Below are 25049 nucleotides of genomic sequence, written 5' to 3' on the forward strand. Positions count from 1 at the left end.
ACCACGGCGGGTCCTGCTCGCGGGGCGATCCCTACGCAGTTCCAGCAGGTCCTTTGAATGCTTGAGCTCCCCAAACCTTGGGGGAAATCATGGGTCTCCAGAGACAAGAACGGATGAATTAGGGACGGACTAGAAACGCACCCTGTGCAACTCAGTACTCTCAGTCTCTTGTTCTTGCTGCCTGGCTCCTCATCTTTTGACTCTTTTTGCTGCTTCTCTTTAATAATATAAAAACACTTCCCAGAGCTCTCTCTTCTGAGCATCTTTCCTTCTCAATCTCTCCTTGTAGAAACCAGCCTTGCAGGGTTTCAGTTTCCAGCAAGACAGAAGTAAAAATAATGTGGAGAAAATGAACTGTAATTTAATTTCTCGGAACCTCAGTTCACTCAGGCTGGGATGTCAGATTTCTGCCACGTAATTCTGGTCGGGACGCTTCTGAGTTAGGCCTGGCTTTGCCTGCAAGAAAACAAGGTTTTGTTCACTAAGTCTTGTTGCAGAGCAGTTATTTGTGCTATGGCCAGCGGGTGTGGAGCGAGCGGGAAACCTCAGGGAAAACCACAGCTCATTTACGGCTTAAATGGAAATTGGAAAAGAGTTGAAAACAAGATGTGCGAGATTTCAAATTTCATCTTTTATAAACAGCGGTTGTTGCCTGTGGACGAATGAATGTAACAGGGGGATTTAATCTTTGTAAACAAGAGACAAAAACATCAAAATAGACCTTGGGGCATACGGCAGGACTTTAAATTCGACCTGGCTTTGGTGAGCGCTGAAGAGCCTGCAAAGGCTTAACCACTGCTAAGAGTTTTGTTGGCACCAGGAGCTCTGTGGAAGAGACAAATAGGGGGATTTGAGGCCTTTGCTCTTTGTGTTTTATTAGAGCCATCGGTTTTGAGCGTGTGTGTGTGTGTGCCTGCCCGGCTGGGTGTTTGCGGGGCCTGGGAGCCTGCACTGTGTTTCGGGAGCTCCGCAGCTCGCAGTCTGTCCCAGTCCAGAAGAAACAACACAGACCTGGCTTTAAATGCTACGAAACGGGGTATTTCCAGGTTAGTCTGTGATGTCTGTTCATGTTTAGCTCGGGGTTAGCAAGGCTGGCTCAGCTCTTTGGTTTGTAGATATGTTTATTTTGCATCGTTGCACAAAAACAGAATCCCAGAGTGTCAGGGGTTGAAGGGCCCTGGAAAGCTCACCCAGTGCAATCCCCCCATGGAGCAGGAACACCCAGCTGAGGTTCCACAGGAAGGGGTCCAGGCGGGTTTGAATGGCTGCACAGAAGGAGACTCCACAACCTCCCTGGGCAGCCTGGGCCAGGCTCTGACACCCTCACCCCCAACAAGTTTCTTCTCCTCTTTCAGTGGAACCTCCTGTGTTGCAGTTTGCACCCATTGCCCCTTGTCCTGTCACTGGTTGTGACCCAGAAGAGCCTGGCTCCATCCTCCTGACACTGCCCCTTTCCATATTGATCCCCAGGAATGAGTCCCCCCTCAGTCTCCTCTTCTCCAGCTCCAGAGCCCCAGCTCCCTCAGCCTTTCCTCACACGGGAGATGCTCCACTCCCTTCAGCATCTTGGTGGCTGCGCTGGACTCTCTGCAGCAGTTCCCTGTCCTTCTGGAGCTGAGGGGCCACAACTGGACACAATATTCCAGGTGGTTACGGAAAGATCTTTCTTTACGTGGTGAAATGTAGCTTCATCTTTAGGTACCTTAGAAGGATTTGCTAATGGTGCCCGTTTCAGAGCTCTCATGCTACCCATATTAGCCAAGAGCTGCTTTTTGACAGGGACCGGGGCACCCCAATGTGCTGCCACCAGCTCTGGGACACCAGCCCTGGCAGAACCTGCAGGAGAGTTCAGGGACCAAGAGAAGAACCCACCTGGCTTTTCCAAAGCTATTTGGGAAGGTCTCTCAGCAAAGGCTCCTAAAGAGGTGATAAGAGGAGAAATCATTTGCTGAAAGGTAAGGAACAAAAGGTAGGAGTCAACAATCCGTAGCAGAAAACAGCAGGGAGCTGAGCAGGGACCGTGCTCCGGATATTCAAAACTGATCAGCAAAAGCTGGTAAATAGTGCAGTTCGCTGCTGATACACAGGGTTGTGCGGGTGAAGGCAAACTGTGGAAAGAGACTGGGCAATAAAAAAGATGGAATTCAAATGTACATAAATATAAAATGGTGCACAGGGGGAAAAAAACAATTTAAACTCTATTTATAAAGCAACGGGTTCTGAGTTAAGTGTTACCATCCGGAACGTCGGGGTTGTAACGGATTGTGCGATGGAAATGTCAGTTCAGTGGTCAGTACCCATCAAGAAAATAAACGGCATGTGGGAATTACCGGGGGAAAACAGAGCAAAACAGACAATCGTGCTTCCTCCAGCTGGGGTATCGGGAGGAACCAGCGGGGCGAGCTGGGGATCCTGGGGCTCGGAGGCTGCTGGGGGTGACCAGGGGCCGTTCGTGGCGCCTGTGGGTCTGTGCAGAGGGGGCTGCAGGGCCAGTCCCACCAGGAAAGGGGACGTTTGTCTTGGTGCAGATGTGACCGTCGGTGTTTGCTGGGTCACCTCCATCCTTCCCTGGCTGCATTGGGTGACCCTGGCAGCAACCTGGTGGCGTCACCTGTAGAAGCCAGCGTGGTGACGTTTACCAGCAAAACTGGTTTCTAAAATAGAATTTTCCCTGCTTTTTTTAATATGTAAGCTGGCCCCGCCTTGAATCCTGTGTTCGGTTTTGGGCCCCTCATCACAAGAAGGACATCGAGGTACTGGAGAGAGTGCAGAGGAGGTGACGAAGCTGGTGAGGGGCTGGAGCACAAGTGTGATGGGAGCGGCTGAGGGACCTGGGGGTCCAGCTGGAGAACAGGAGCTGAGGGGAGACCTTCTGATCTCTGAACTGCCTGAAAGGAGCTTGGAGCCAGGGGGGTCGGGCTCTGCTCCCCAGGAACAAGCGCCAGGAGCAGAGGAAACGGCCTCAAGTTGCGCCAGGGGAGGTTGAGGTTGGATCTGGGGAACAATTTCTTCCCCAAAGGGCTGTGGGGCATTGGAACAGGCTGCCCAGGGCAGTGCTGGAGTCACCAGCCCTGGAGGGCTGGACAGACGGACATGAGGTTCTCAGGACATTGTTTAGTGCTAGAGTTGGGTTAACAGTTGGAATTATGACCTTGAGGGTCTCTTTCAACCAAAATGATTCTATGATTCTATAAGATTCCTTCAGTGTCTGGCACAGGTGGGAACCTCTGCCGAGCTGAAGAGCGCAAGCAGTGGAGGAGCACGGCAGAAGATCCATCACAAACCCTGCCAGCCTGGTGACCTGGGGTTCCGGTTGTGTTGCTCCCAGGTGGGTCCTGGCTACCAGTTATTCTTCCCAAATTAGGAACAACATCGCCTCTTTTTGGAGAAGATCCAGACTAGAAAATCCAGAGAAAACCTGGTCACCATTTGTAAGCAAGGCCACTTTTGTCACAGCCACCCCTCAGGCTGCATTTGCTCAGGCTCAGGGTGACGAGGGAGGTGGCAGCTCTCTTGCCTTCCCAGGAACGGAGGAATTTGGCCACTCTGGCCCCCTACAACCTTATTTCCAGGTGCCGTAAAACACTCTCCGGGTGGACCCAGCTTGTCAAGCATCAGACCTGCCCAGGGGCTGCTCAGCACCAGCACGATGTTCATCGGAAAGCTGGCTTGGCTGTAATTGTGCTGCTGAAGCGGGTGTGAGCTGTGCAGGATCGGTTGGCATCTGGGGCCGGTTTGTGCCGAGGCTGCAGCGGAGGGTGCGCTCAGTTCTCACGCCTGGCTGGGTTACAGCTCCGCAGGTCAGCGCCGACGCCGAGCAGCTCGGGTCGCTCGCGCAAGGTGTTTTCGGTAAAACCCCACAGGCTGCCCTGAGCTGTGTTCCCGCTTCAGCCTCCGCCGAGCCCCCAGCAGCTCTTCCTTCGCTCTTCCCAGGCTGGAAATCAGGGCTCGGAGCTCCCACACACGCACATCTAGCCTCAGTCCTCAGTGATTAACCCCGTGTCACCTCAGGTTCTGAGCATTTGTTGTGACAGTGCAACAGGGCAGGAACGCCCTGCTCTCCATTTTCCAGCCTCTCCCACTCCTTCCTTGTCATCGGCACCTCTGGGATCAGAAATACCCGTTCCTCCCAAGCCAGGTAATGCTTGCAGCCACCAGCTGAACAAAAAAGATGTGTGTCAGTTCTGTTTTGTGTCTAGTCTAAAAGACATCAGCACAGAAGCCTTCACCCTGTTTGAAATGCTGGTTCCCGGTGCTCGTCCCCTGTCCCTCTCAGTTAATCTTCCAGGAGCTCTGTGCTGCCCCGACACAGCAGGGCTTAACCCCCGTCACGCTTCGGTAGGTGCCGTAATTGCTCAGGGCTCTTTTCTCTGCTCTCTCTGTAACTGGTATCACTATATCCCTGGCTTCATCCTCCCTAATCCTACAGGTAGCCCCATGCCTTGCTGTTCTCGGCCTCTGGCCGCGGGTGTGCGGGACATGGTGGCTGTAGCAGACCCGGTCCTGGGCGACCAGGCAGAGCTGGGACCCTGACACGGCGAGAGGTTCCCCCTGGCCGGCACTGCAGCTCCCTGAGCGAAACCCTGGAATTTGTGGGGGAAAAGCAGTGAATAAATCACCTGCATGTGCAGTGGAGGAATCACAGAATGTCAGGGGGGCAGGTTTCTCCTGGCGCTGGGGAAGGGTCATTACCTGGGATGCTGCATTGTGTCCAATTGTGGCCCCTCAGCTCCAGAAGGACAGGGAACTGCTGGAGAGAGTCCAGCGCAGCCACCAAGATGCTGAAGGGAGTGGAGCATCTCCCGTGTGAGGAAAGGCTGAGGGAGCTGGGGCTCTGGAGCTGGAGAAGAGGAGACTGAGGGGGGACTCATTCCTGGGGATCAATATGGAAAGGGGCAGTGTCAGGAGGATGGAGCCAGGCTCTTCTGGGTGACAACCAGTGACAGGACAAGGGGCAATGGGTGCAAACTGGAACACAGGAGGTTCCACTGAAAGAGGAGAAGAAACTTGTTGGGGGTGAGGGTGTCAGAGCCTGGCCCAGGCTGCCCAGGGAGGTTGTGGAGTCTCCTTCTGTGCAGACATTCAAACCCGCCTGGACACCTTCCTGTGGAACCTCAGCTGGGTGTTCCTGCTCCATGGGGGGATTGCACTGGGTGAGCTTTCCAGGTCCCTTCAATCCCTGACATTCTGGGATTCTGTGATAATGTAACATTAGAGCTGTGTTTGCAGTTCAGACTCCAACCCTTTGCTGTTGAGGAGGAAATAATCTCCTCTGGGGTAGCAGGATGTTCTAGGAAGGGCATCACTAATAAATCTTCCCAGGAGAACTGGGTCATCTCAGGCACTTCCTCCCCCACCAGCCAGCGCCTCCTTGCTACGTTATGGACCTGTAAATTTGGCAGAAGCCGTCAGGGCTCTGAGGACACTAATAGGCATTAATTGGTCTCACCTGGGGCCTCATGGGCCCAGGAACCCATTTAAACTCAGCCCTGGGCTTTTAATCTCTCATTGATCTGTGTTGTAGGAATGCTGGTGTCCAGCTTAGCAGAGCCTGACTTGGCCTCAGACCTGCCTCATCAATATGGACCTGTCTGGATGTGTCTGACCATGGTGACCCTCACCAGACCTGCGGGGCCTGCCCCGTCACCATGAAGTGCGTGATGATCTGGGCTCTCTTGACCTTGGTGATGGTCTCTGACTCTGCTCTGCTTGGGTCTGAGGTCCTGTGGCTGCTGAGAGCTGCACTGCTGCCCACCTGTGCTGGTCAGCCCCAAACTCTTCAGACCTTCAGCTTCCCGAGAGCGGCCTGTGTATATAACACAAAATTGAGAGAATTTAAAGCCCGGCAGGAGATTTCTGGCCATTCTTACTCATCTTGTCTTCATTGTTTCAGACACACAGGTTTCTCCTGCAGTGTTCCAACCCTTGGAGCACCCCTTGTGTAAATGTGGAGCCTGAAAGCCCCGGCAGGCTGAAGGAGCAGAAGAACACAAGAAGAATCCATTTTTACATGGACTTCACTTCACTTGAGCGCTGGGTATAAACAGCCTGTGTCCCAGGCCCACACTATCGCTGAGCCCAGCTCCATCTGTGCTGTTCCTGGGCACGTAGAGCTCCATCCCATTGACGGAAAAGGAGGAAATGGTGGGGAATGGGATAACTGGTGGTGGGTTTGGGTGTAGTGACCAGGAAATGGTCTGCAGGGCCCTCAAGGGAGTGGAAAAGGTGAGTGGTGATGCCCGGGCGCTGGTCTGCAGGGAGCTGGTAAGTGGGATCCCGTGGGAGGCTGCTCTCAATGGGAAAGGAGCTCAGCAGAGCTGGCAGGTCTTCCAGGACGGGATCTTCCAAGTACACTCCAATGATCAGTACACGGGTGGGTGTACTGGGAGGTGGGTTTGGCTGAACTGGGAATGAAAATCATGACTGAGCTCCGGTGTGAAAAAGCAGCACGAAGGACATGGAAGCATGGAGACACCGTGAAGGAGAAGTTTGGAAATGTTACCAGGGCATGTAGGAACACTAGGAAAGCCAAAACTCAGCTTCAGATGTGCAAGGAACATCTCAACAAAGTCAAGGCTAAAGAAGGAAAGTGTTCACAAAGGCACCACCGCAAATGGTAGCGGACAAAGACAAGTGCCATCTTTGCCTCAGTGTTCACCAACAAGGTCTCCCAGGCCACACACCTGGAGACAGGGTTCAAAGAGAATAACAGCAGTGGATGAGGGTCAGGGTGGTTATTACTTGGAGAACTTGACCCATAAAAAGCTGAGAGGCCATGTCCAAGGGTGCCAAGAGCTGGCCATGGGTGCTGGTTGATGTCCTCACAAGGCCACTTGTAACATCATGGAGCACATTCCTGGGCAGATGTACAAGCAGGAGGTGACTGAGCAGCCTGGGGTTGAGGAGGGGTAAACCCACCCTGGTCACCTCCTGTGGTGGAACCCTGGGGTTTGTGGGTGAGGGCAGAGCAGTGATGCTGTCCACCTCTGGGGTGGGTCTGGCACCATCTCCCACCACTGCCACAGGGACAGGCTGAGGGGTGAGGAGAGAGCCCAGGGAGAGCTACGAAGATGCTGGAGCATCTTTATGGTGAGGAAAGGCTGAGAGAGCTGGGCTGTTCAGCGTGAAGAAGAGAACCTGAGAGGGATCTTATTGATGCTGATCAGTGTCTTAGGGTGGGTGTCAGAGGATGGAGCAGACTCTGTTCAGTGGTGCCCAGCGCCAGGGTGAGGGGCAACGGGCACAGACTGAAACACAGGAGGCTCCATGTGAACATGAGCAGAAACTTCTTTGCTGGGAGGTGCCAGCGCCTGGCCCAGGCTGCCCAGAGCAGGTGTGGAGTCTCCTTCTCTGAGACATTCAAACCCCCTGGGATCCTGTGTGATCTGCTCTGTGACCCTGGTGAGCAGGGCTGGGCTGGGGATCTACAGAGGTTCCTTCAACCCTGAGAAGCCTGTGGCCTCTGAGGGTTGTGGTTAAGGGGTCACCCCCCACGGGCTGTGGGCGGCAAGTGCCGCCCGCCCCCTGAGGTGGGGCTGAGGTGGTGCCGGGGGCTGCGCGGCCGGCCCGGGCTGAGGCTGCGGGGGGCGGGTCCCCAGCGCTGAAGGGGGCGGGTCCCACCGCAGTCCCGCCCACCCGCGCTCTATAAGGCGGCGTTGGCCGCGGCGGGTCCCGGGCGGCCATGGCGGCGCTGCGCTGCCTCCTGCTGCTGCTGTGCGGGGCCGCGCTGGGACCCGCCGTGCACCTGGACTTCGCCGAGCACCGCAGCCAGGCGGCCAAGATCAAGGTCAACCCCCGCGGCAACCTGTGGGCCACAGGTACCGCGGGGCGGGAGGGCACGGACACGCGTGTGTGGGGACGCTCCCACACCCCTCAGCACCCTGCGGGAACCCGCGGTGGGCGGCAAAGAGCCGGGCAGGGATGGGGCAGCATCATCCCACATCCCTCGGCGATGGGTCCAGCATCTCTTTAACCCGTCAGCCAGGGAGGGAAGTTTCCTGAAGTCCCGTGTGGAACGAGGATCTGGGATTTCTGGGTGTCGCTTTGCCGTGCTCGCTGATTCAGGCGTTACGTTTGCTCGGTACTTCTCGTTCACTTGTGTTGGGTGAGGACACCGCTGGTGCAGATGCTCCGTGTGCTTTGTTGCAGGTCACTTCATGGGGAAGAAGAGTGTCCCGGGCTCCCCGCGCCTGGAGCCGCCCGAGAAGCCCGCGCTGCCCGTGGCCTTCGGCCCCTCTCTGCGAGCCTTGCTGGAGGACATGGTGGAACTGCTTACCCGGGAGCTCTTCAAAATCCTCTTGCAGGAGAGACTTTTGGATGAGAACCAGGGGAAATATGACCTCGCTGACCAGGTGAATATTGACTAAGCTGGAGGGAGATGCTCGGAGCAGGGAGGTGGTGGTTGTGTTAAGCTACAGCAGCCAGCTTTGCTGGAGATACCCCTCTAGCAACCGTGCTGATGCGGCTATTTCCCCGCTTCTCCTCCTGTTAACCCTCCTTACACCAACAATTAAGGGGCTGAGAGGAAGGCTTGTGTCTAGCTGGGCGGTGACTACTAGTCCCAAATGCTGGGGAAGGGCGTGAGGACGAGCAAGGGGTGCTGTGATAGAGCTGTGGCAGTGATCTCCAGCCCAGGGGTTGTTAATAAGCATCGGGGTCTTCCTCAGCCAGATGCAGAAGTGGCTGGGAACTGTGGCTGCCGCGAGGAAATGTCCCCTTTTCCAGCCACTGCAGGGCCATGGAAATCCTTTTTTACCTTTTCTTTCTGTGGAGAGAGGCCAAGAGGGACACAACTCCATCTTGGGCTTCTCATGCCCCCGACCTGGGTCTGTGTCACTGTCTTTGGTACTTTGTTTGCTTGCCTGGCAGCGGGGGAGGTCCGGTGGTCTCACTGTGCTTCAGCAGACCCTCAGCCTCCTGCTGTGGCTTTTTCTGTCCGAGTCACCCGGCTCCAGGCGGCAAACCTGCCCCTGGGAGCAATGCGCACACACGGATCCTCGCGCAGGACGTGGCGATGGAACCGCTTGGTCACCTCATGGTGCGATTCCTGGGTGTTCTGCCCTTTCGAGTCTCTGCAGGAGGTAACACAGAGCCTAAAAGGGATGAAATCTGCTTAGGTGGGTCCTGCTTGTGCTGTCGCACTGAGCTGCTGGACTTGCAGAGCTACCAGTGACTGCACACAGGTAAAGCTGCTCCTGTGGTCCAGGTCCGGCAGCGCTGGCTCCTGTCCTTGGCTTTTTTTGAGAAGACACAGGTGCAGCAGAGTTGCAGGGATGTGAACCTGCGTGGCACTGGTTGTTCAGGCGCCTTCTTGGCTTGGTTTCGGCAGACTAAGGTAAACTGAGGCGTTGCTAGAAAGCTGGTCCTGTCGGGACAGAGGGATTTCCACCGCGAAGATACGGCTGAGCCCACCCTGCTCCCCTCATGGTGCTGTGAGCACTGCTGTGACTTTGGCTTCTGGGGTGCAGCTAAAAGGGAGGAGAGGGCTGTGAAGGTCTTGGACCCTTCAGCGTCCTCCCCTGGGAGCTTTTGAGGGGGAGATTTGCTGCATTAACCCCTGCGGCGATGGGAGGGCCGGTGGGTGTGCTGCCCTGCCTTGTCTGCGGAGGTGTGAGCGGGGTTGAAGTGATCCTTGTGTAGCCAAGGCGCACGGTTGCTGCTCGCCCCGCGTTGGCTGTGCTGGGAGCTGGGGTGTCCTGCACACACGCCCCGTCGCGGCTGAGCTGCCTGACGTGTGCCTGGCCGCTCGTGTCCTCCCGGAGCCTCTCACCTCTCCGTGGCCGCTGTCCCGCTGTGCCAGCTGTCCCCTCGGTGGCACTGGGGACCCTGCTGGGTGACAGGGCTGGTCCTGCCCTTCAGGCACCTCTGAGCACCTCACTAAACTCAACTCTCGCTCCTTTCTTCACCGCCCTTTTCCCCGAGCTGCGGTGGATGCTGCAGCACTGCTCCTCGCCGGTGCCTTGGAGCGCTGTCTGTGTCAGACTTTTCTGTGGGACCTTAAGTGTTTTCCTGCTTTTGTGGGTGACACGGTGCCGATGTGCATCCCTGTGTTCCCCCTCGCTGTCACTGTTGCTGGACACCTGGGCTCAGCTCCCAGCCCCTGCTTAGCTGATCTCTGCTGTGTTCAGCACCTGCCTAATAAGCTGTTGAATAACTCTGCTCCGTGAAACTCTCAGTCCACCCCTTGCTTAGGATCCGTCACTCCCATTTCAACTCGGTTTAGGAAAGCAAACAAGCTTTTTTGTTCCTTGGAGACTCCTGTTCAGCAAGTCGGGAGTTAACGCGCTCTCTAAGTGTTGCTCTGCTCCTGCGGGACACATGTGGCAGGATAAATATCGAGGGAATTTGACTTTTATTGAAAAACCTGGTGGGCTTTTCCTTTTCAGAGGGTGTCGCTGATCATTCACAAGCAGGTTCTTCCTTTCTGCGGATGAGCACTAAATAAACCCCAGGGCTTGCTCTTTTTGCTCGTTGTCCCTTCCCGTGGCTGAGTCCCGCCAGCTGTTGGTGGGTTTGGTCTCGATGTTTCCCAGCCTTTACTGCGGAGCAGACGGGGCTTGCGAGCGGGGGTTTCTGTGTTGGAGTTTTAACCGCAGGGGCGGGCAGGGCTGGGGCTCCCGGTGCTGCTGGGTATGACCAGGGTTTGACCGGCAGAGGAGGATCGTCCCCATCCCTTGTCACCTTGAGTCCGTGGCAGTGTTTCTGCTGGAGACAGACGGGGTGACGCTGGGCGAGCGGTGACTCGCTGCCCTGCATTGCTCCGGCACCTCTGGCCAGTACATAATCCCTCTATTAACCCTTCCCTGCTCTGTTCTGTGTCATTTTGTATCTGTTGAATCGGACCCTGAGGCTGCTCTTGGTCCTGAATCCCAAACCCAGGGTGCTGGTGAGGTTTGACTCTGCTGTCTGCCAGCTGTGGTCCAGCTGTTGGAGCAGTGGGTGGCAGAAAAGATCCAGGCTCCTGGTTCGTTCCCTCTCCAGTGCTGCCCCCCGGCCTCTGCTGTCCCAAACCACCCCTGAAAGTGCCGCTGTGCTCCAGTTTTGTCTGCTCTCCCGCCCCGTGGTTCCAGACGGGGATGTCGGCTGCGCACGGGACCGGCGTCTCACCCTTGTGCCTTTTCTTGTAGGAGACAGGGCTTTTAGCAAAGGTGCTGGAGAAGTACTTTTCAAACTGACGGAGCCCAGCGCTGGAGGATGAGCTCTGCAGGCTCGGCCACGCGCGGCACACGGAGGAGAGCATTGTCTTTGTGGGTTACTGTGGCAACGTCACTTTTATTTATTATTCCTTTAATCTTGTCAATAATGATTGCTTGTATGAAAAGCAGAGCCTCCCTCTATATTTCCTGTATGTTTTCTGCTTTCTCGGTGTCTGACGTGCCCCTGTGAATAAAGCCGGCTCTGCGCACACCAGCTCAGTTTTCTGTGGGCGTGAGCAGGCAGAACCCCAGGGCTGGTGTGGGAAGAGGGGAATGGGGGCAGATTGGGGGGGAGGAAGCTCCTGGTTCTCCGTAGGAGCTGGGAGGGGGTTGGATTCAGTCCCTGCTCACTGAGGGAGACCTGAACTGCTGCGTGACGAAATTACAAGCTTGGATGAGCTGATGACACCACTCACTACCGGAGCGTCTTTATAACCCTCTTTGCTGGGGGCATCACCAACAAACCCTCCTGAAAACAAAAAGGATCTTGTTCGAGGCTTTGCTGGGGTTTTGGGTTCAAACAGGGCTGCCCAAAATGGTGATGGAGCACAGTCCTGTGAACAGGCTCTGGATGTGTCCCTTCTCAAACTGCTGCTCACAGGTACACCCAGGCAGAGCTAAACCTGGCAGCAGATCCCAGGGCGATGCTGTAAATGAAGCCATAAGCTTTTCCTCCACCTCTGATGTGAAATTCACCCTGAACCTTTGAGCTCCTGCAGGGAGGAGAGCCCTTCTAAAGAGTGATGGGAACCCAGAGCCACGTCACGCCAAGCCAAGGCACAATCCAGCATCTGAACATGCTGGCGACCAGTAGAGAGGAGAAAGCTGCAGTAGGAGACCTTCCCACCTTGCTCCCTGTTGCTTCAAGGGTGGCTTGAAGCCCAGGCGGTATTTATCACAGAATGACAAAATAATTTTGGTTGGAAATGATCCTTAAGGTCATTGAGTCCAACCATAACCCACCCCCGGCACTGCCCCATGTCCCTGAGAACCTCATGTCCGTCTGTCCAACCCTCCAGGGATGGTGACTCCAGCACTGCCCTGGGCAGCCTGTTCCAATGCCCCACAGCCCTTTGGGGAAGGAATTGTTCCCAGATCCAACCTCAACCTCCCCTGGTGCAACTCGAGGCCATTTCCTCTCATCGTAAATATATATTTACGAATGTATTGCTCCCGCAGGAACTTACTGATGAGCAAGGGAAAGGCAGCGACAGCCCTAAGCCCTTTCCTGGGGAGCTGGGGACATGCAGGCACAGATGTCCTGGTCCATTCACATCACGGCACAGCGCTGCCTCCCGCCCAGCCCCAGGCCTGGAGATGCTTCTCAGGAGATGACATTGTGTTGCAGGGCCACTGCCAGTGTCACAAGATGTCCCAAGCCAGGTGAGAGCTGGAGGCACCAGTGCAGGGGACAGCTGGGGACATCACAGGGTCGTGCTTAGGGCTGGCTGGCAGCTCTGGGAGGGGAAAAAGAGACTCAGGTGCTGCAGAAATGTTGTGTGAAGGGGTCAACACTCCTGTGGCCTTAACCTTGGGGTGCAGACCCTGTTGTGGGCACAACCAGCGCTCACGTTGCTCATTTGCAACAAAACCAGCCTTATTTGCGGAGTTGCCCGTCTGCCCCATTGCTCCCCTGTCCCCTTCTTGTCCCCTGTGCCACTCTGGCGTTTGCTGGCAGCACCTGCCCAGATGCCCCAGTGTCCCCCCGTGCAGCGAACACAAGCCCCACATGTTGGCCCCCAAAACCTGCAGATCTTAGCCCAATAAATGAGAATTTGTTTTCCACCTACAGCCTGGCTGTTGAGCCTTCAGAGTCAGTGGTTTTTCACCAATTCAAAGGTTGGTTTTGCTGGGTAAACCCCAAATATCCTACAGCTAGTTTACCCCAGATATTGCCTTCAAAACCTGGTGCTCCCCATCGAATGTCCCACTGCCCTGTGTCCTTCAGGAGGATGGGGCCAAGCAGGGAGGGAGTTTTCCAGGAGGTATGTGATGATGGTTCAGGTCGTGCCAAACTTCCCCTGCCTCGCTGGAGCAGTTTCATGACCCCAGGGAAAGTGTCACCTTGCTACCAACTGGAGCCCTCCCAGGTTCTCCAACCTGTGCACCATAGAATTATTTTGATTGGAAGAGACCCTTAAGATCATCAAGTCCAACCACAACCTAACTCCAGCACTAATCCATGTCCATAAGAGCCTCATTTATGTCTTTTACACTCCTCCAGGGGTGGTGACTCCACAGTTCCTACCCACCAGCTTCTCTCCAGAGCTGTCCCACTGTCCTTCTGTGGTCACTCACACCCAGGGATGCAGGAGGTTTTTCTCCAACCTGTGTGTTTTCACCCAGGCTTTCTGCTGTGCGCTGGGACGTGGGTGACCCCCAGCTTGCCTTTCATTAGCTGTAGCAAAGCCTTGGCTTAAAACTAATTATAAGCAAGGAAAATAATGACAGAGCATATCGCGTTTGACGCTGGAGCAGACCAGATGCCTCTCATCCGGCAGCGGGATGGACTGGCAGCCTGATGGGATTCCTGACCTGATGTCACGTCATGGGACCACCAGCTCATGCCACGCACAGGCAGGTTCATGGGCGGGCGAGCAGGTTCCTGAGCATCCCAGCAGAAACCTGCCACGAGACACCCGGGTGAGATCCTTGTTCTCACACCCACCCAGCGAGACCTGTCCAACTGTCTGTCTGTCCTCCATCTCCCCCCATCACTGTATTACGGGTTGAGATAAAGATGGGGAGGTGACTTGGCAATTACTGTCACCAGCAAAACAGACTCAGCTTGGGGAATTTAATTTACTGTCAGTTGATAGAATATAAACATTTGAGTACTGATTCAGGTTTTGCAAACAAACTAAAGCCACTGAGCATTTTCAACCTTGGGGAAAGCGCCTCCCCTGCCCTTTGCCAGGCTTCCAGCACCTCTTCTCCTCCTTGTTACCACCGCAGGTGACATTTGGTCCCCTTGGTGAAGCAGCCGCTTCGTTCTTCTCCTCTGAACTGTTCTGTAGGCTTCTGGAGCAATGGTGACCCCCTGAGCCGTGCACTTTGAGAAGCAGCATGTCCAGCACCTGCCTTGGACACCATCCTAGACGCGCAGGATAACTCAGGCTAGAGAGGACATCTACAGCGGACTCCATCAGGGAGATGGAGCGCAGGGAGAGGAGGTCTAACACAATGTCCCTTCCGTTTTCTGTTAGTTATGAGGCATTTATAACCTCCATGTGGTGCTGAGAACCAGCCAAGGACTATAAGAAGAAGAATAATACATTAATAGGTTCTTCAGGTGTATAAAATATAGCGATTGGGCTAAACGTGACATAGCGCAGGGAAACTGCTTTGCACCGGTGGCAGCTCCTGGAGCTGCGGGGTGGAAGGTGCTCCCGAGTCCACCTGCCAACCTCGGGACTCCTCATACGGCGCTGAGACCGTACCGGGAGCTGTGGTGCTGCGTAATTGATGCATTTTGTAAATTGATGGCTTTTATAAAATGCATGTGGGTTTATAAAACCTACATGCAGTTTATGAAATGCAACACTGAGGCGTTTTCCCAGTGTGGGAAGCCAATCAAAGCTGTAATTCAGGCACGTCCCCTTCCTGAAGCAGTGGGCAGAGGTGGGCACAGGAAGGATCTGGAAAGAGTGAACGTAGGATGCTCCTTTCTTCCCATTTCCATCTCTTGGTGTGTCCATGGTCTTGGCATCCCCCATCCTCTGGTTGGAGGACTTGTGGGAATTCAGATCTGGGCCTTGGGCCAAGGTGGACTCTGCTCCCCTTGCCTGGAAACATCCAGGTGGCCACGTCCTTTCTTCCCAGCTTCCTCACCTGCCATGGCCGCTTTCTCTGGAAGGATGGGACTCACATGCCCAGAAAGGTTTTGGGGAACCAGCTCTGCTGGGAGGTCTGTGAGACTGTGGTGGGAGGAGCAGGACTACCAGATTCATATAAATGCTGGTGGGATGACCTCTGAAGGTCTCTAGTTCAACCTTTCACAGCAGGATTGTCACCAACCGCAAGACACTATCCCAGGGTGGTGGAACAGGACCAGTGGGTGGGAAGAGCTCTGCACCCCAAGCCACAAAACTGAGAGATAACATGCACAGGAGACCTGCCCAACCTCAGATCTTCTTCAGGTATCTTCCACCACAACGTTTGTCCTCCTGTTCCAACATCTGCAAGCTCAGCCCCAGCAGGAAGTTGTCCAAGCCCTCTGAGCTCCAGAGGCTAAAGCCACGTGGAGGGACTCTGCTCAATCACAGGTCCTTGGGGGCTCTGGGACAGTGACAGGGTCTTGCAGGATCAAAACCGGTTGGCAGATTGTCCCACAAGCCCTACAAAAATCTGTGCTAGTTGCAGCCGGATTGCAGTATTTATTGCACATAAGGCAATCCCACCTCTGCTTGCAGACTGCATTGACTATCCGGATTATTATTTATTTCTTTCTTTTAATATTAAGCAAGCGGCTGATTTTAATTTGTCTTACGCTATTTCTGCCCACACACTGCGGAGCAGCCTTTGGATCTTTGCACAGGTTTTCCGACAGACGCAGGGTTTCTTATTACACCGTGTGCTATCGGCGCTTCTGCCCGGCTGGAAGGAGCAGGTATGTGAATAATCCCCTGCCCGCAGCCGGGACACGGGCGCAGGGCGTGCGTGCAGGCACAGACCTGCTCCGGACCGAGGCGCGGTAGCGTTGCTTTGTGCGTTAATCTCAAGGCTGGCGGGGAGACACCAGATGCAGGAGTTCTGTGGAAAAAACGTCTATCTCTTTAATGACACCTCTAACAACAGGGATTACAAAAGAAAGCTTCTTTCTATGGTGCAACCTGGGACAAAAGGGCTAATTACCACCGAGTGCATCATTAGCAAGCCCCAGCAGATCCTGGAAAAGTTCGACTTGCTGATAGTTGTGTTGGAGTGGTTGTTATCTGTGGGGACAGGGTTCCCCGAGCTGGGATGGTGAAACCCCGATGAGATGTGTCCCAAAGGCTGATGTCCTTCCTGACGCTCATAACAGGGCAGCAGGGATGTGCTGGATGACTGGGGTCCACAAGGATGAGGTGAGAGAGGAGATCGGGCACCCGCACTTGCTCGAGTGGAGAGGCAACACCTCTTTGTGATGATGGGATCAAACGTGGGGTCTCTGGGTGGGATGGACATATTCAGGAGGCGATGGGGCAGCTGTGTTTCTGTCCCCTGGGTCTCTGAGAGCATGTGGAAACCTGCAACAACACGTGGCTGCAGGTAACTATTTCCTCTCCTGCGTGATGGCGATGGCTCTTGGAAGGAGCAGAGGCTTGGACACCCAGCACAATTTCTGGCCTCAAAATGTGGTTGAAGCCCCTCCATCAGAGGATGGGTGGCTCCTGCTGAGCTCTTCTTCCACCTCCTGGGAGCCCTCCCAGTTGGCCCAGAGCTGTCTCCATCGTGAGATACAAACCCCAGCTTGCTGGCCAGCATGGTGGACAGTGACACCTTCTCTAAGTCTTTCAGTAACTTCCACGCAAACCTGGAAAAATAGATCCTTCTTGCAAATATTTCCAGAGCCAAACTGTGGCGAAGGCACTGTGAACCTTCCTGCTCAACCAGGTGGACACTGGCCAGAGGAGGTCCCTCCGTCCTTCCTTCTGTCCCTACTTCAGGCTGCTCCATCGTGTGTCATTCGACTGCTGCAAAGGATCCCAGGCAAGGAGCCGCATCCATGTGTCAGGGTAACAGAATCACAGGGTAGTTTGGGCTGGAAGGGATCTTCACAGCTCATCCAGTGCCACCCCTGCCATGAGCAGGGACATCTTCACCAGCTCAGGTTGCTCAGAGCCCCATCCAGGGATGGGACATTGCACCGGCTCCAATGCGACAGAGCCCCAGCCTGACCCCAGCTGCAGCATCCTCCATGCTGGGGACCAGGATAAAGGGGCCGTGGGGACAGACAGCAGGGCAGGGTGACACCTGGACACATCTGTCCCACAGCAATCCCCTGAGCAAGGGGCAGCCCCTCGGGGTTCCTGCTCAGTCCCCAATCCACCTCCCCACACCACGAGAGACGGCGGCTGACCTAACGCGGTTGCTTGTGCAAGAGGTGATGGGTGCTACTCCCCTTGGCCCCGGCTCCCTGGGGTGATCCGGATGGGGTGATTCATCCCGAACCGCCCTGTCCGCCGCTCGCACACGGCTGAAGCAGGAGCTGCCCAGTTAAGCAGGGCTGCCCGGGCGGGAGCGGTGCCCGGAGCGTGAGCCTGTGAGCTCCTGGTGAGCAAGAACAAGTCCCCAGACCAGTTCGATGAACCACACACCTTTACCACCTACAGAAATACCCAGAAAATTAAAAAACAGAGCAGAAAAAAATAAATCTCAAAATCCAGTTATCATCATGGCCTCAGGCTTTCTGCAGGACGCCTCCATGGATGCAGAGCACTGGGTGAGGTGAATCCAGCAGTTTTCCGATACTTGGCAGCCCACAAGCCCATCAGTCCCCCAGTAGCATTCCCCCCTTGACCATCACACCCCGTTTCCATCACCACTGGGGACAGACAAGGGAAGCAGAGCAGCCCTGTGAGCTGCCCTGATGTCCTTGCATGCAAACGCTGTGTTTCTGGGCATCTCCTTTAGAGAAAAAGGAAAACTACCTCCCCCCAGCTTTCATTTTGGCCACAGGGAGTGCAACCAGTGATGGTCTAACCCCAGACCACTCACCTCAGTACCACCTCACACGGTTGCTTCTTCCCCACCTCAATTAATTCCAATTAATGCCGATCACCAGGCACCCCCCAGTTATCCCTCTCCCACACTGGGGAGGTCTTTCCACCTTTCCAAGCGTTCCAAAGCCCCACGCGTGTCCTCACTCTGGGTCTGTGCCATTTGCTGTGAAGTCCACATCTCCCTGCGCTTTGCAGACGCTGCCAGAGCTGGAGCTGACGCCACATCCCGGCACCGTCAGACACCCTGAGCGCAGCTCTGCGCACACATTTCCCAGCCACGTCACCCTTGCCACCCTGTGTTTCATTTAATTTCATTTAATCCCTCCCTTGGGAAAGGATTCAGTGTTCGGACTGCGTTGCACCAGTCTGGGACTTGAGGGGAAATGGCAAAGTCTTTGCCCAGAAATGCCATTATTTCCTGCTGGGCATGAATTAAAGCTTGGCTTTACCTCCCTCTGCCCAGGGAGGGAAGCAGAGCTTCTCAAGGCACCCAGCCAGGCCATCACCCAGGACAAAGCAAGAAGTGCCCAGGGAATGGCAGTAACTGTGCCAGCTTTGGAGGGAAGCCCCAAAACGTGGGTGAGGAGGGTGTTTCTGCCACACCAGGACCTCTCTGCATCCATGCAATCTGCTTCAACCAACCAAAATGCCCAAGAATGAGAGCAAACCCCAAAAGCTTGAATTTCTGTGATCTCCAGATTGTGGCCAGGTTAGTAACCTCAGCATCTTCTGCTGGGGGCCCCTCTAGACCTGTGCATCTCCTCTGGTCCCCGTCACCAACCACTGTGTCACCTTGCCGAGTGACCCACAGGTCAGCTGGGACCTTCCCAGGGAACCTGCCCCAGGGATGGAGTCAGGAGCAGGGTCAGTGGGGTGGTGCAGCCACAACCCGTGCTAAGTGACCTCGGCTGGGATGCTGCACCGGGCAGTGCTGGTCAGGGCTCCTGAGGAGCCCCTGCGTCCCCATCCCATAAGGAACAGATGGACTTTTCACTGCTCTGCAGGAAAAGTCAAGAAGAAGGTGGCAAAGCCCTCCTGGGATCACTCACCCTGCGATGCTACACAGCACCGTGCTGGCTGTGGCTCCCCTGCCCACCCTGGGGCTCAGCGGGGCTGACAGCGGGGACTAACCTGCCATGGGGACCGACCTGCCATGGGCACTGACCTGCCGTGGGCACTGACCTGCCATGGGGACCGACCTGCCGTGGGGACCGACCTGTCGTGGGGACCGACCTGCCGTGGGCACTGACCTGCCGTGGGCACGGCTGCTCCATCCAGCCGCCTCTGGAGGCGGGAACTGTGGAAAACGCTGGGACAAGCACAGCCGTGCCACGCCGGGCTGGCTCCTCGCCTACAGCCTGTGCGGGCAGCGAACAGACAGCGCCCGGAGCTCTGCGTGCATCCAGCCCTCAGGACCGGCCCGGCAGAGGTAGGCTCGTCCGGGGAAGGGGACATGGGTGTTTCTGCTGGGACAGTCCCCACTCACAGGGATGCTGAGCAGCCCTTTCCCCTTTCAGAGCAGGGAGGTGCCTTGCCCCAAACTGCGGCAGCTTCCCCAGCAGCATCCCGCACCGTGTTCCTCCAGCGGCTCCAGGGTCAGAGGGTGGTGACTGGCAGCAGTGACAGGCGGTTCTTCTGTCCCCTCTGGGTTACTCCTGTTTCTGTGGACAGTGGGAAGCGAGTTTTCTGTTTGCAGGCTCAGCGAGGAGCAGCCGGGCTGGGTGCAGCTGTGTTTGTGCAGTGATTCACCGGGTGCCCTGAGCGGGGAGGGTGGGAGCACGGGCAGGAGACCGGGGTCACGGACAGGCAAAGGAGGGGAGCAAGAGGCCTGGAGATGTGTGCACATCTTGCTGTCCCATCTTGGGAACAATCTGAGCATTGCACCAGGAGTCCCGGTGTCTCCAAACCTACTTTGTCCTGGGCTGTGCCCTGGGGAGATGGAGGGCTCAGGCAGGAGATTCCTGGGTGTACACCCAAATGCGGGACTGTGATGTCCATGGGTGCTGGGATGCTCACACAACCATGCCCGGGACAAGGGACACGCTGGCAAGTAGGCAGGAGGTGGCTCTGTGGAGAAGGCTGGGTGGAACGGAAGTGTGGAGGTGATTTTCTCCATGATGTCTCTCTGGGTACCGATTTCCAGCCCTCCCAGGCAGCAGGATGACGCTGTGGAACGGCTCCTTCCCCTTCTACCCTGGCACCAATGCCTGCTTCCCCATCGACACGGCCTGGGCCGTCATTGTCTCCATCTTCCTCTCTGTCTTGGCCACTTCCATCATCATCTTGCCGGGGATCCGGGGCAGGGCGGTAAGTGGAGGGACAAGGGAGCTCAGGCCTCTGGTCCCTGCCCTGTGCACCCCACATCTCCTTCTTCCCAGCCTCAAAAACAGACTTGGGGAGCAAATGTGCCCACAGGGTTATAGCCAGGGCTCTGGGACATCGAGCGAGCCATGGGGATGAGCTCCAGCCCAACCCACCATGCACCCCCATGCCAGAGACACCAAACTCCCCCATCCCAAATTTAGGAGGTGCCCAGATCTGAGCGTGGCTGGATTTCCCTGTCAGCAGGCCCTGGTGATTTCACAGGAGCGGAAAAACAGGGTGAGGCTCAAAGACTTCGCTCCACCTTCCCCGAAACTCCACTCGAAGCTGAGGTGTGCGCTGTGTGCGCTGTGCGTGCCCCAGCGCCTGTCCCACGCTGAGCTCTGCAGTGGGGCTGGCCGAGAGCCGCCCCCCAGGGACACCCCTGGCCGCTGCTCCTGTGGCCAGCTGTGGCCAGCTGTGGCCAGCTGTGGCCAGCTGCCAGCACGTCCAAACACGCGAGGTGTGGACACCCCGGCTCAGAACTGTTAAAGGGAGCATCTCCATCCTCCTTCCCAGAGACGGGACCTCACGGCTTTCCCAGGCGGGTTGTTTGCCCCTTGTTGCTCTGCAGGCATCTCCCTGCTGCCTCCCCGCCACCATGGCAGGGATGCTCCAGCCACACGTCCCCACCGTGCCATCCGCCTGCAGAACTCATGTCCCAGGGAGGGACAGGCCCACTTCTCAGCAGCTGGTGAAATGCTTGGTGCCGAGATCCCCCGGGCAAAACCTGAGACCTGTTCCCCTCCTCTGCTCACCCCTCACAGCGACTCTTCTGGTTCCTGCGGGTGCTGACGGGTCTCTTCGTGGGAGCAGTGGTCCTCAGTGAGTACCAGGGTCCTGGGGGGAAGCTCAAGGATGCCCAAGACACAGGAGACAGAAGAGCAAAGGAAGGGAGGGTGGATGAAGCAGCCAAGCGCCAAGTCCAGCTTGCAGGATAAGGTTATGGGGGAGACCAGCGCCTGTCTGTGCCTTGGACCTGGCTCCAGCAAGTGGCGGGAGACGCAAGCGGTCTTCTGTCTCCTCTCCAAAGGCCGGTGGTTGTATGCACAGACACCTCCTGGGCAGTCAGCAAAAGCCCAATGCCAGCTGCCAGGGGACAGACAAACTGGCAGGGGCTCGGGTGAGGAGCAGTGCCTGGATGGTGCCCTCACAAAATCTCCATTGCCTCTAGGGCTGGGGACTGCGCTGAGTCTGGGGAGAAACCAACCCAAGTGGGGCTCTCAGGGTCATGGGTTGGGATTGGCCTTGGGGAGGATCATACAAGGCTTCTGCTCCTTGGGGCTCACAACCCAGGCCTTGCCATTGGGATGGGGTGGATGATGCTCAGGCCGTGGTGACTATCACGGCAGGTGCTTCCAGCACTAGATGTCTCGCTGCCAGGCCATGACTAACCTTTGAAGCCTTCACAGGCGTACAGTTCAGCAGGGACTGGGAGACAGGCTGGGTGGTGGCAAACACCTCCTACAAGTCCTTCAGCCGGGCCCTTGTGAAGGTGGACATCGGGCTGCACATCGGGCTGGCGGGGGTGAACGTCACGCTGGTGGGTGAGTGCACATCACAACAGGACGGGACTGGGTGCAAGTTTGGCAGCCGTACACCTGGGTACTTGGGCTGTGGACCCTCGAGCCCCACACCAGGGAGTCTTGGAGCTGCCTTCAAGGCTGAGAAAGGTCCTTAGTCTTCATCATCTGACAGGAAACCCAGTCAATCAGGTCAACGAGACCATCAACTACAATGAGCACTTTGCCTGGAGCTTTGGTGCAGACTACGACCACAGCTATGGTGAAGGACTGGAGAAGGGGCTGCCCAACCCCATCCTTTATGTGGCAGAGAAGTTCACCATGCCAAGCCCCTGCAACCTGCACGGGCAGTACCGCATCTCCGGCCACTACGCGTCCCTCACGCTGTGGTGAGTTAGAACAAGAGGTCAGCCCTGTCTCTGCTGACCAGAACCAGGTAGAGCAGAGGAAGCTTGAAGGAGCCACCCTGTCCCTGTAAGGCTTTGGCTGGTCGCTGGTACCAAGCCCTGTGCAGAACCGGGGGTGCTGATGATTCCTGACTGTGTCCCCTGAGCCCTCTTCTGTGTCCTCTCCCCTGATGTGCAATACTGCAGGTGAAGGAAAATTATTTTTCAGTTAAAGGAAAGCAGATACAGCTCTGTGGGGTTTATGGTGCAAGGTCCTCTCCCAGGCAAGATGTGGAGCCCTGACGAGCCCAGTTGTGGTGGGGTTCCTCTTGCGTGCCCAACAGGGCATGAGACACACTGGTGAGGAGCAGGAAGGGCCATCGTGAGAGTGCTCAGAGGCTGCCTTGAGGTGTAAAGCTGAGGGCCCTTGTGTGTGTTGCGATCATGGAGTCCCAGAGCATCCCCACATGTCTCAGAGGTCATGGAAGAGGCACTGTGGGGAAGAGTCTTGCGATTCCCCCTCCAGATCCCTGCCCACATCTCCTCTTCGAGTTTCATGAAAAATAACAAGCCCTGCTCAAACCTTCCTGCTGTTGAGAAGGAATATTTCAAGGCAGGGATGTTGACACAAACTTATTTTTCATCATTATTATTGGAACGAGAACAATTTGCTGTGCGCAGCTCCCCGGTGAGCTGAGCCCAAAGCTGGGCAGGGCTGGCAGCTGGGTTCACTCCAAGAGCTGAATCAGACGCAGGCATGACTCCTTGTGCCGTTCTCCAAACAAAGGTCTCCCTTGTTGGCTTAGATCAGGTGGGAACCGCCTGGGCACGGCCAGGTGTGGAGGACCACAAGAGTCAGAGTTGATCTGGAGGGACCTCCAGAGGTTTCCACTCCAGTCCCCCGCCCAGAGCAGGGCTGGCATCAAAGCCATATTGAGGTGTTCAGGGCTTCGTGAAGTTCAACACTGAGTGTCCCCAGGTGTGGAGACCCCCCTCCACCACCGCAGGACCTGTCCCATGGCTCCACCATTCATGAAGTTATGGAATCATTTGGGTTGGAACGGATGTCCTTATATCAGCCTGTCCAGCCTGCCTGCTCAAGCGAGGTCAGCTAGAGCAGGTTGCCCAGGGCCATATCCCTCCATTGGGATGTGGAGAGAACAACCTGAGAAGAGGCTCCAAACCTGATTCTTTCTGCTCAGTTTTGTGGTCCTTTCGCAGGATGGCCTTTTGCACGTGGCTCATTTCCATCCTGTTGTTCTCCATGCCCATCCTGCTCTACGGGGGCTACATGCTCCTGCTCACTGCTGTGCTGATGCTCTTCTCGCTGCTCTTCTTCTTCACTGCGAGGAACACCCCGAAGTGCCCCATCCAGTTTGGTCTAGCTGCCTTGAAAACAGACTACGGTGGATCTTTTTGGCTGACATTAGCAACAGGTGAGTGCTCAGGTTACTCCTGGGGCTTTTGTTCTCCGTCCCTGCAGGGTTGCGCTCTGCTCCCAGGGAACAAGTGGAAATGGCCTCAAGGGGAGGTTGAGGTTGGATGTGGGGAACAATTTCTTCCCCAAAGGGCTGTGGGGCATTGGAACAGGCTGCCCAGGGCAGTGCTGGAGTCACCATCCCTGGAGGGTTGGACAGACGGACATGAGGTTCTCAGGGATATGGGGCAGTGCCAGGGGTGGTTAACAATTGGAATTATGACCTTGAGGGTCTGTTCCAACCAAAATGATTCTGTGATTCTATGATCTGCCCCAGTTCCTTGACTTCTCTTTTGTTCTGGGGACCCCGAACTGGTGGCAGAGTCCAGATGTGAAGAGGGGAATAACACCTTCCCTTAACCTCCTGCATGATGCCATGTGCTGTTGGCCTCCAAGCCCAGATCTGCATCTGGATGGCGCTGGGACACATGGGGAGGACGTGCTGATGTGTCTCCACATGCTGTGCATTGCAGGGCTGCTGTGCTTGGTGCTGGGGCTGGGCGTCCTCATCCTCAACTCCCTGCGGCCGGAGAAGCTGAAGCTGGTCTTTAACATGGATGAGGGCAAGCGAGAAGAAGAGGAGGTGTGGGACAAGTCCTGCCGGCCAGCCGAGCCCAGCTCCTCTGCGCAGGATGTGCTGATGGTGCCTCTGGGCGAGCTCTGCGAGGTGACAGCCACCTGGCTGTAAGGCACTGGCAAAGCCAAAGGACACCCCCAAATTCATGCTCTGGTCCAGTTCCCCCAGGAGGGATGTGTCACATCAAGAGCTTGGTGACAAGTCTTGTAAAGGTGTCTCAAACATGACAGTTTGCCCCCATTTTTCTTTGCAGTTGTTGTACTCACCAGCAGCTGGAAGAGCTTCTGCCTCATCCCTGGCTGCCCAGTTGCAGGTGCTGGGCTACTGCCCTGCCCCTTAGTCCATCCCCAACAAACCTCAAGAGTCCTCCTTAAGATGCAGAGAGTAAACCAGAACAAACTGGAGATAAATCAAATAAACACAGAATAAATGTGAACCGAAGGAGAAGCAGAGCCCCCCCAGCTTCACCTTTACCCCAAAGACCTCTCAGGAGTCCCCTCTGCCCAAGGATGCTCGTCCCATCAGTGGTCAGGAAGAGCAAGCAGAGCTGTGGTCACCAGGGTGCCCCATATCCCACACCTTCTCTTGAAGAGTAGATTGGCAAGGAGGTCCGTGATTGCTGGAGATACCAGACCTTGAAGACATCTTGGATTTCAGATCCAACCTGGCACTGCACAGCCCAGCTTTGTTGTGGGTCTGAGATGCACTGGGCTGTACATTGGGTTGGAAATGTTGCAGTTAGGAGCTGGTTGGTTGGCTCCTTCTTTTCACAGTGCTTATGAAGACCTCAAGCCACAGCCACCAGCCTGTGAGCTATCGGTGCTCT

The 25049-nt window shown here is 55.9% G+C and overlaps 3 protein-coding genes across 3 annotated transcripts in view; all 3 read left to right on the plus strand.

Moving 5' to 3' along the window:
* Positions 1-25049, plus strand: part of SEC11A (SEC11 homolog A, signal peptidase complex subunit) — a 135614-nt gene that overhangs the window by 12682 nt on the left and 97883 nt on the right. The gene's annotated exons all lie outside the window — the stretch shown is intronic.
* On the plus strand, positions 7653-11404 carry NMB (neuromedin B). The gene is made up of 3 exons (XM_065847701.2): positions 7653-7817; positions 8149-8351; positions 11127-11404. The coding sequence occupies exons 1-3, from the start codon at positions 7682-7684 to the stop codon at positions 11172-11174; spliced, it is 387 nt and encodes a 128-aa protein (XP_065703773.1). The 5' UTR covers positions 7653-7681; the 3' UTR covers positions 11175-11404.
* Positions 20054-24843, plus strand: LOC136106959 (dual oxidase maturation factor 1-like). The gene is made up of 6 exons (XM_065847699.2): positions 20054-20206; positions 21028-21085; positions 21673-21807; positions 21959-22172; positions 23391-23605; positions 24120-24843. The coding sequence occupies exons 1-6, from the start codon at positions 20060-20062 to the stop codon at positions 24332-24334; spliced, it is 984 nt and encodes a 327-aa protein (XP_065703771.2). The 5' UTR covers positions 20054-20059; the 3' UTR covers positions 24335-24843.

This window comes from Patagioenas fasciata, chromosome 12, assembly GCF_037038585.1.
Source record: "Patagioenas fasciata isolate bPatFas1 chromosome 12, bPatFas1.hap1, whole genome shotgun sequence".
NCBI lineage: Eukaryota > Metazoa > Chordata > Aves > Columbiformes > Columbidae > Patagioenas > Patagioenas fasciata.

Excerpts from the sequence above, each read along its gene's own strand:
- NMB (XM_065847701.2), top strand. The coding sequence starts at position 7,682 with ATGGCGGCGCTGCGCTGCCTCCTGCTGCTGCTGTGCGGGGCCGCGCTG. Across the intron at positions 7,818-8,148 it reads CGGCAACCTGTGGGCCACAG|GTCACTTCATGGGGAAGAAG; the intron begins GTACCGCGGGGC and ends GCTTTGTTGCAG. Across the intron at positions 8,352-11,126 it reads AATATGACCTCGCTGACCAG|GAGACAGGGCTTTTAGCAAA; the intron begins GTGAATATTGAC and ends CTTTTCTTGTAG.
- LOC136106959 (XM_065847699.2), top strand. The coding sequence starts at position 20,060 with ATGACGCTGTGGAACGGCTCCTTCCCCTTCTACCCTGGCACCAATGCC. Across the intron at positions 20,207-21,027 it reads CGGGGATCCGGGGCAGGGCG|CGACTCTTCTGGTTCCTGCG; the intron begins GTAAGTGGAGGG and ends CACCCCTCACAG. Across the intron at positions 21,086-21,672 it reads CGTGGGAGCAGTGGTCCTCA|GCGTACAGTTCAGCAGGGAC; the intron begins GTGAGTACCAGG and ends AAGCCTTCACAG.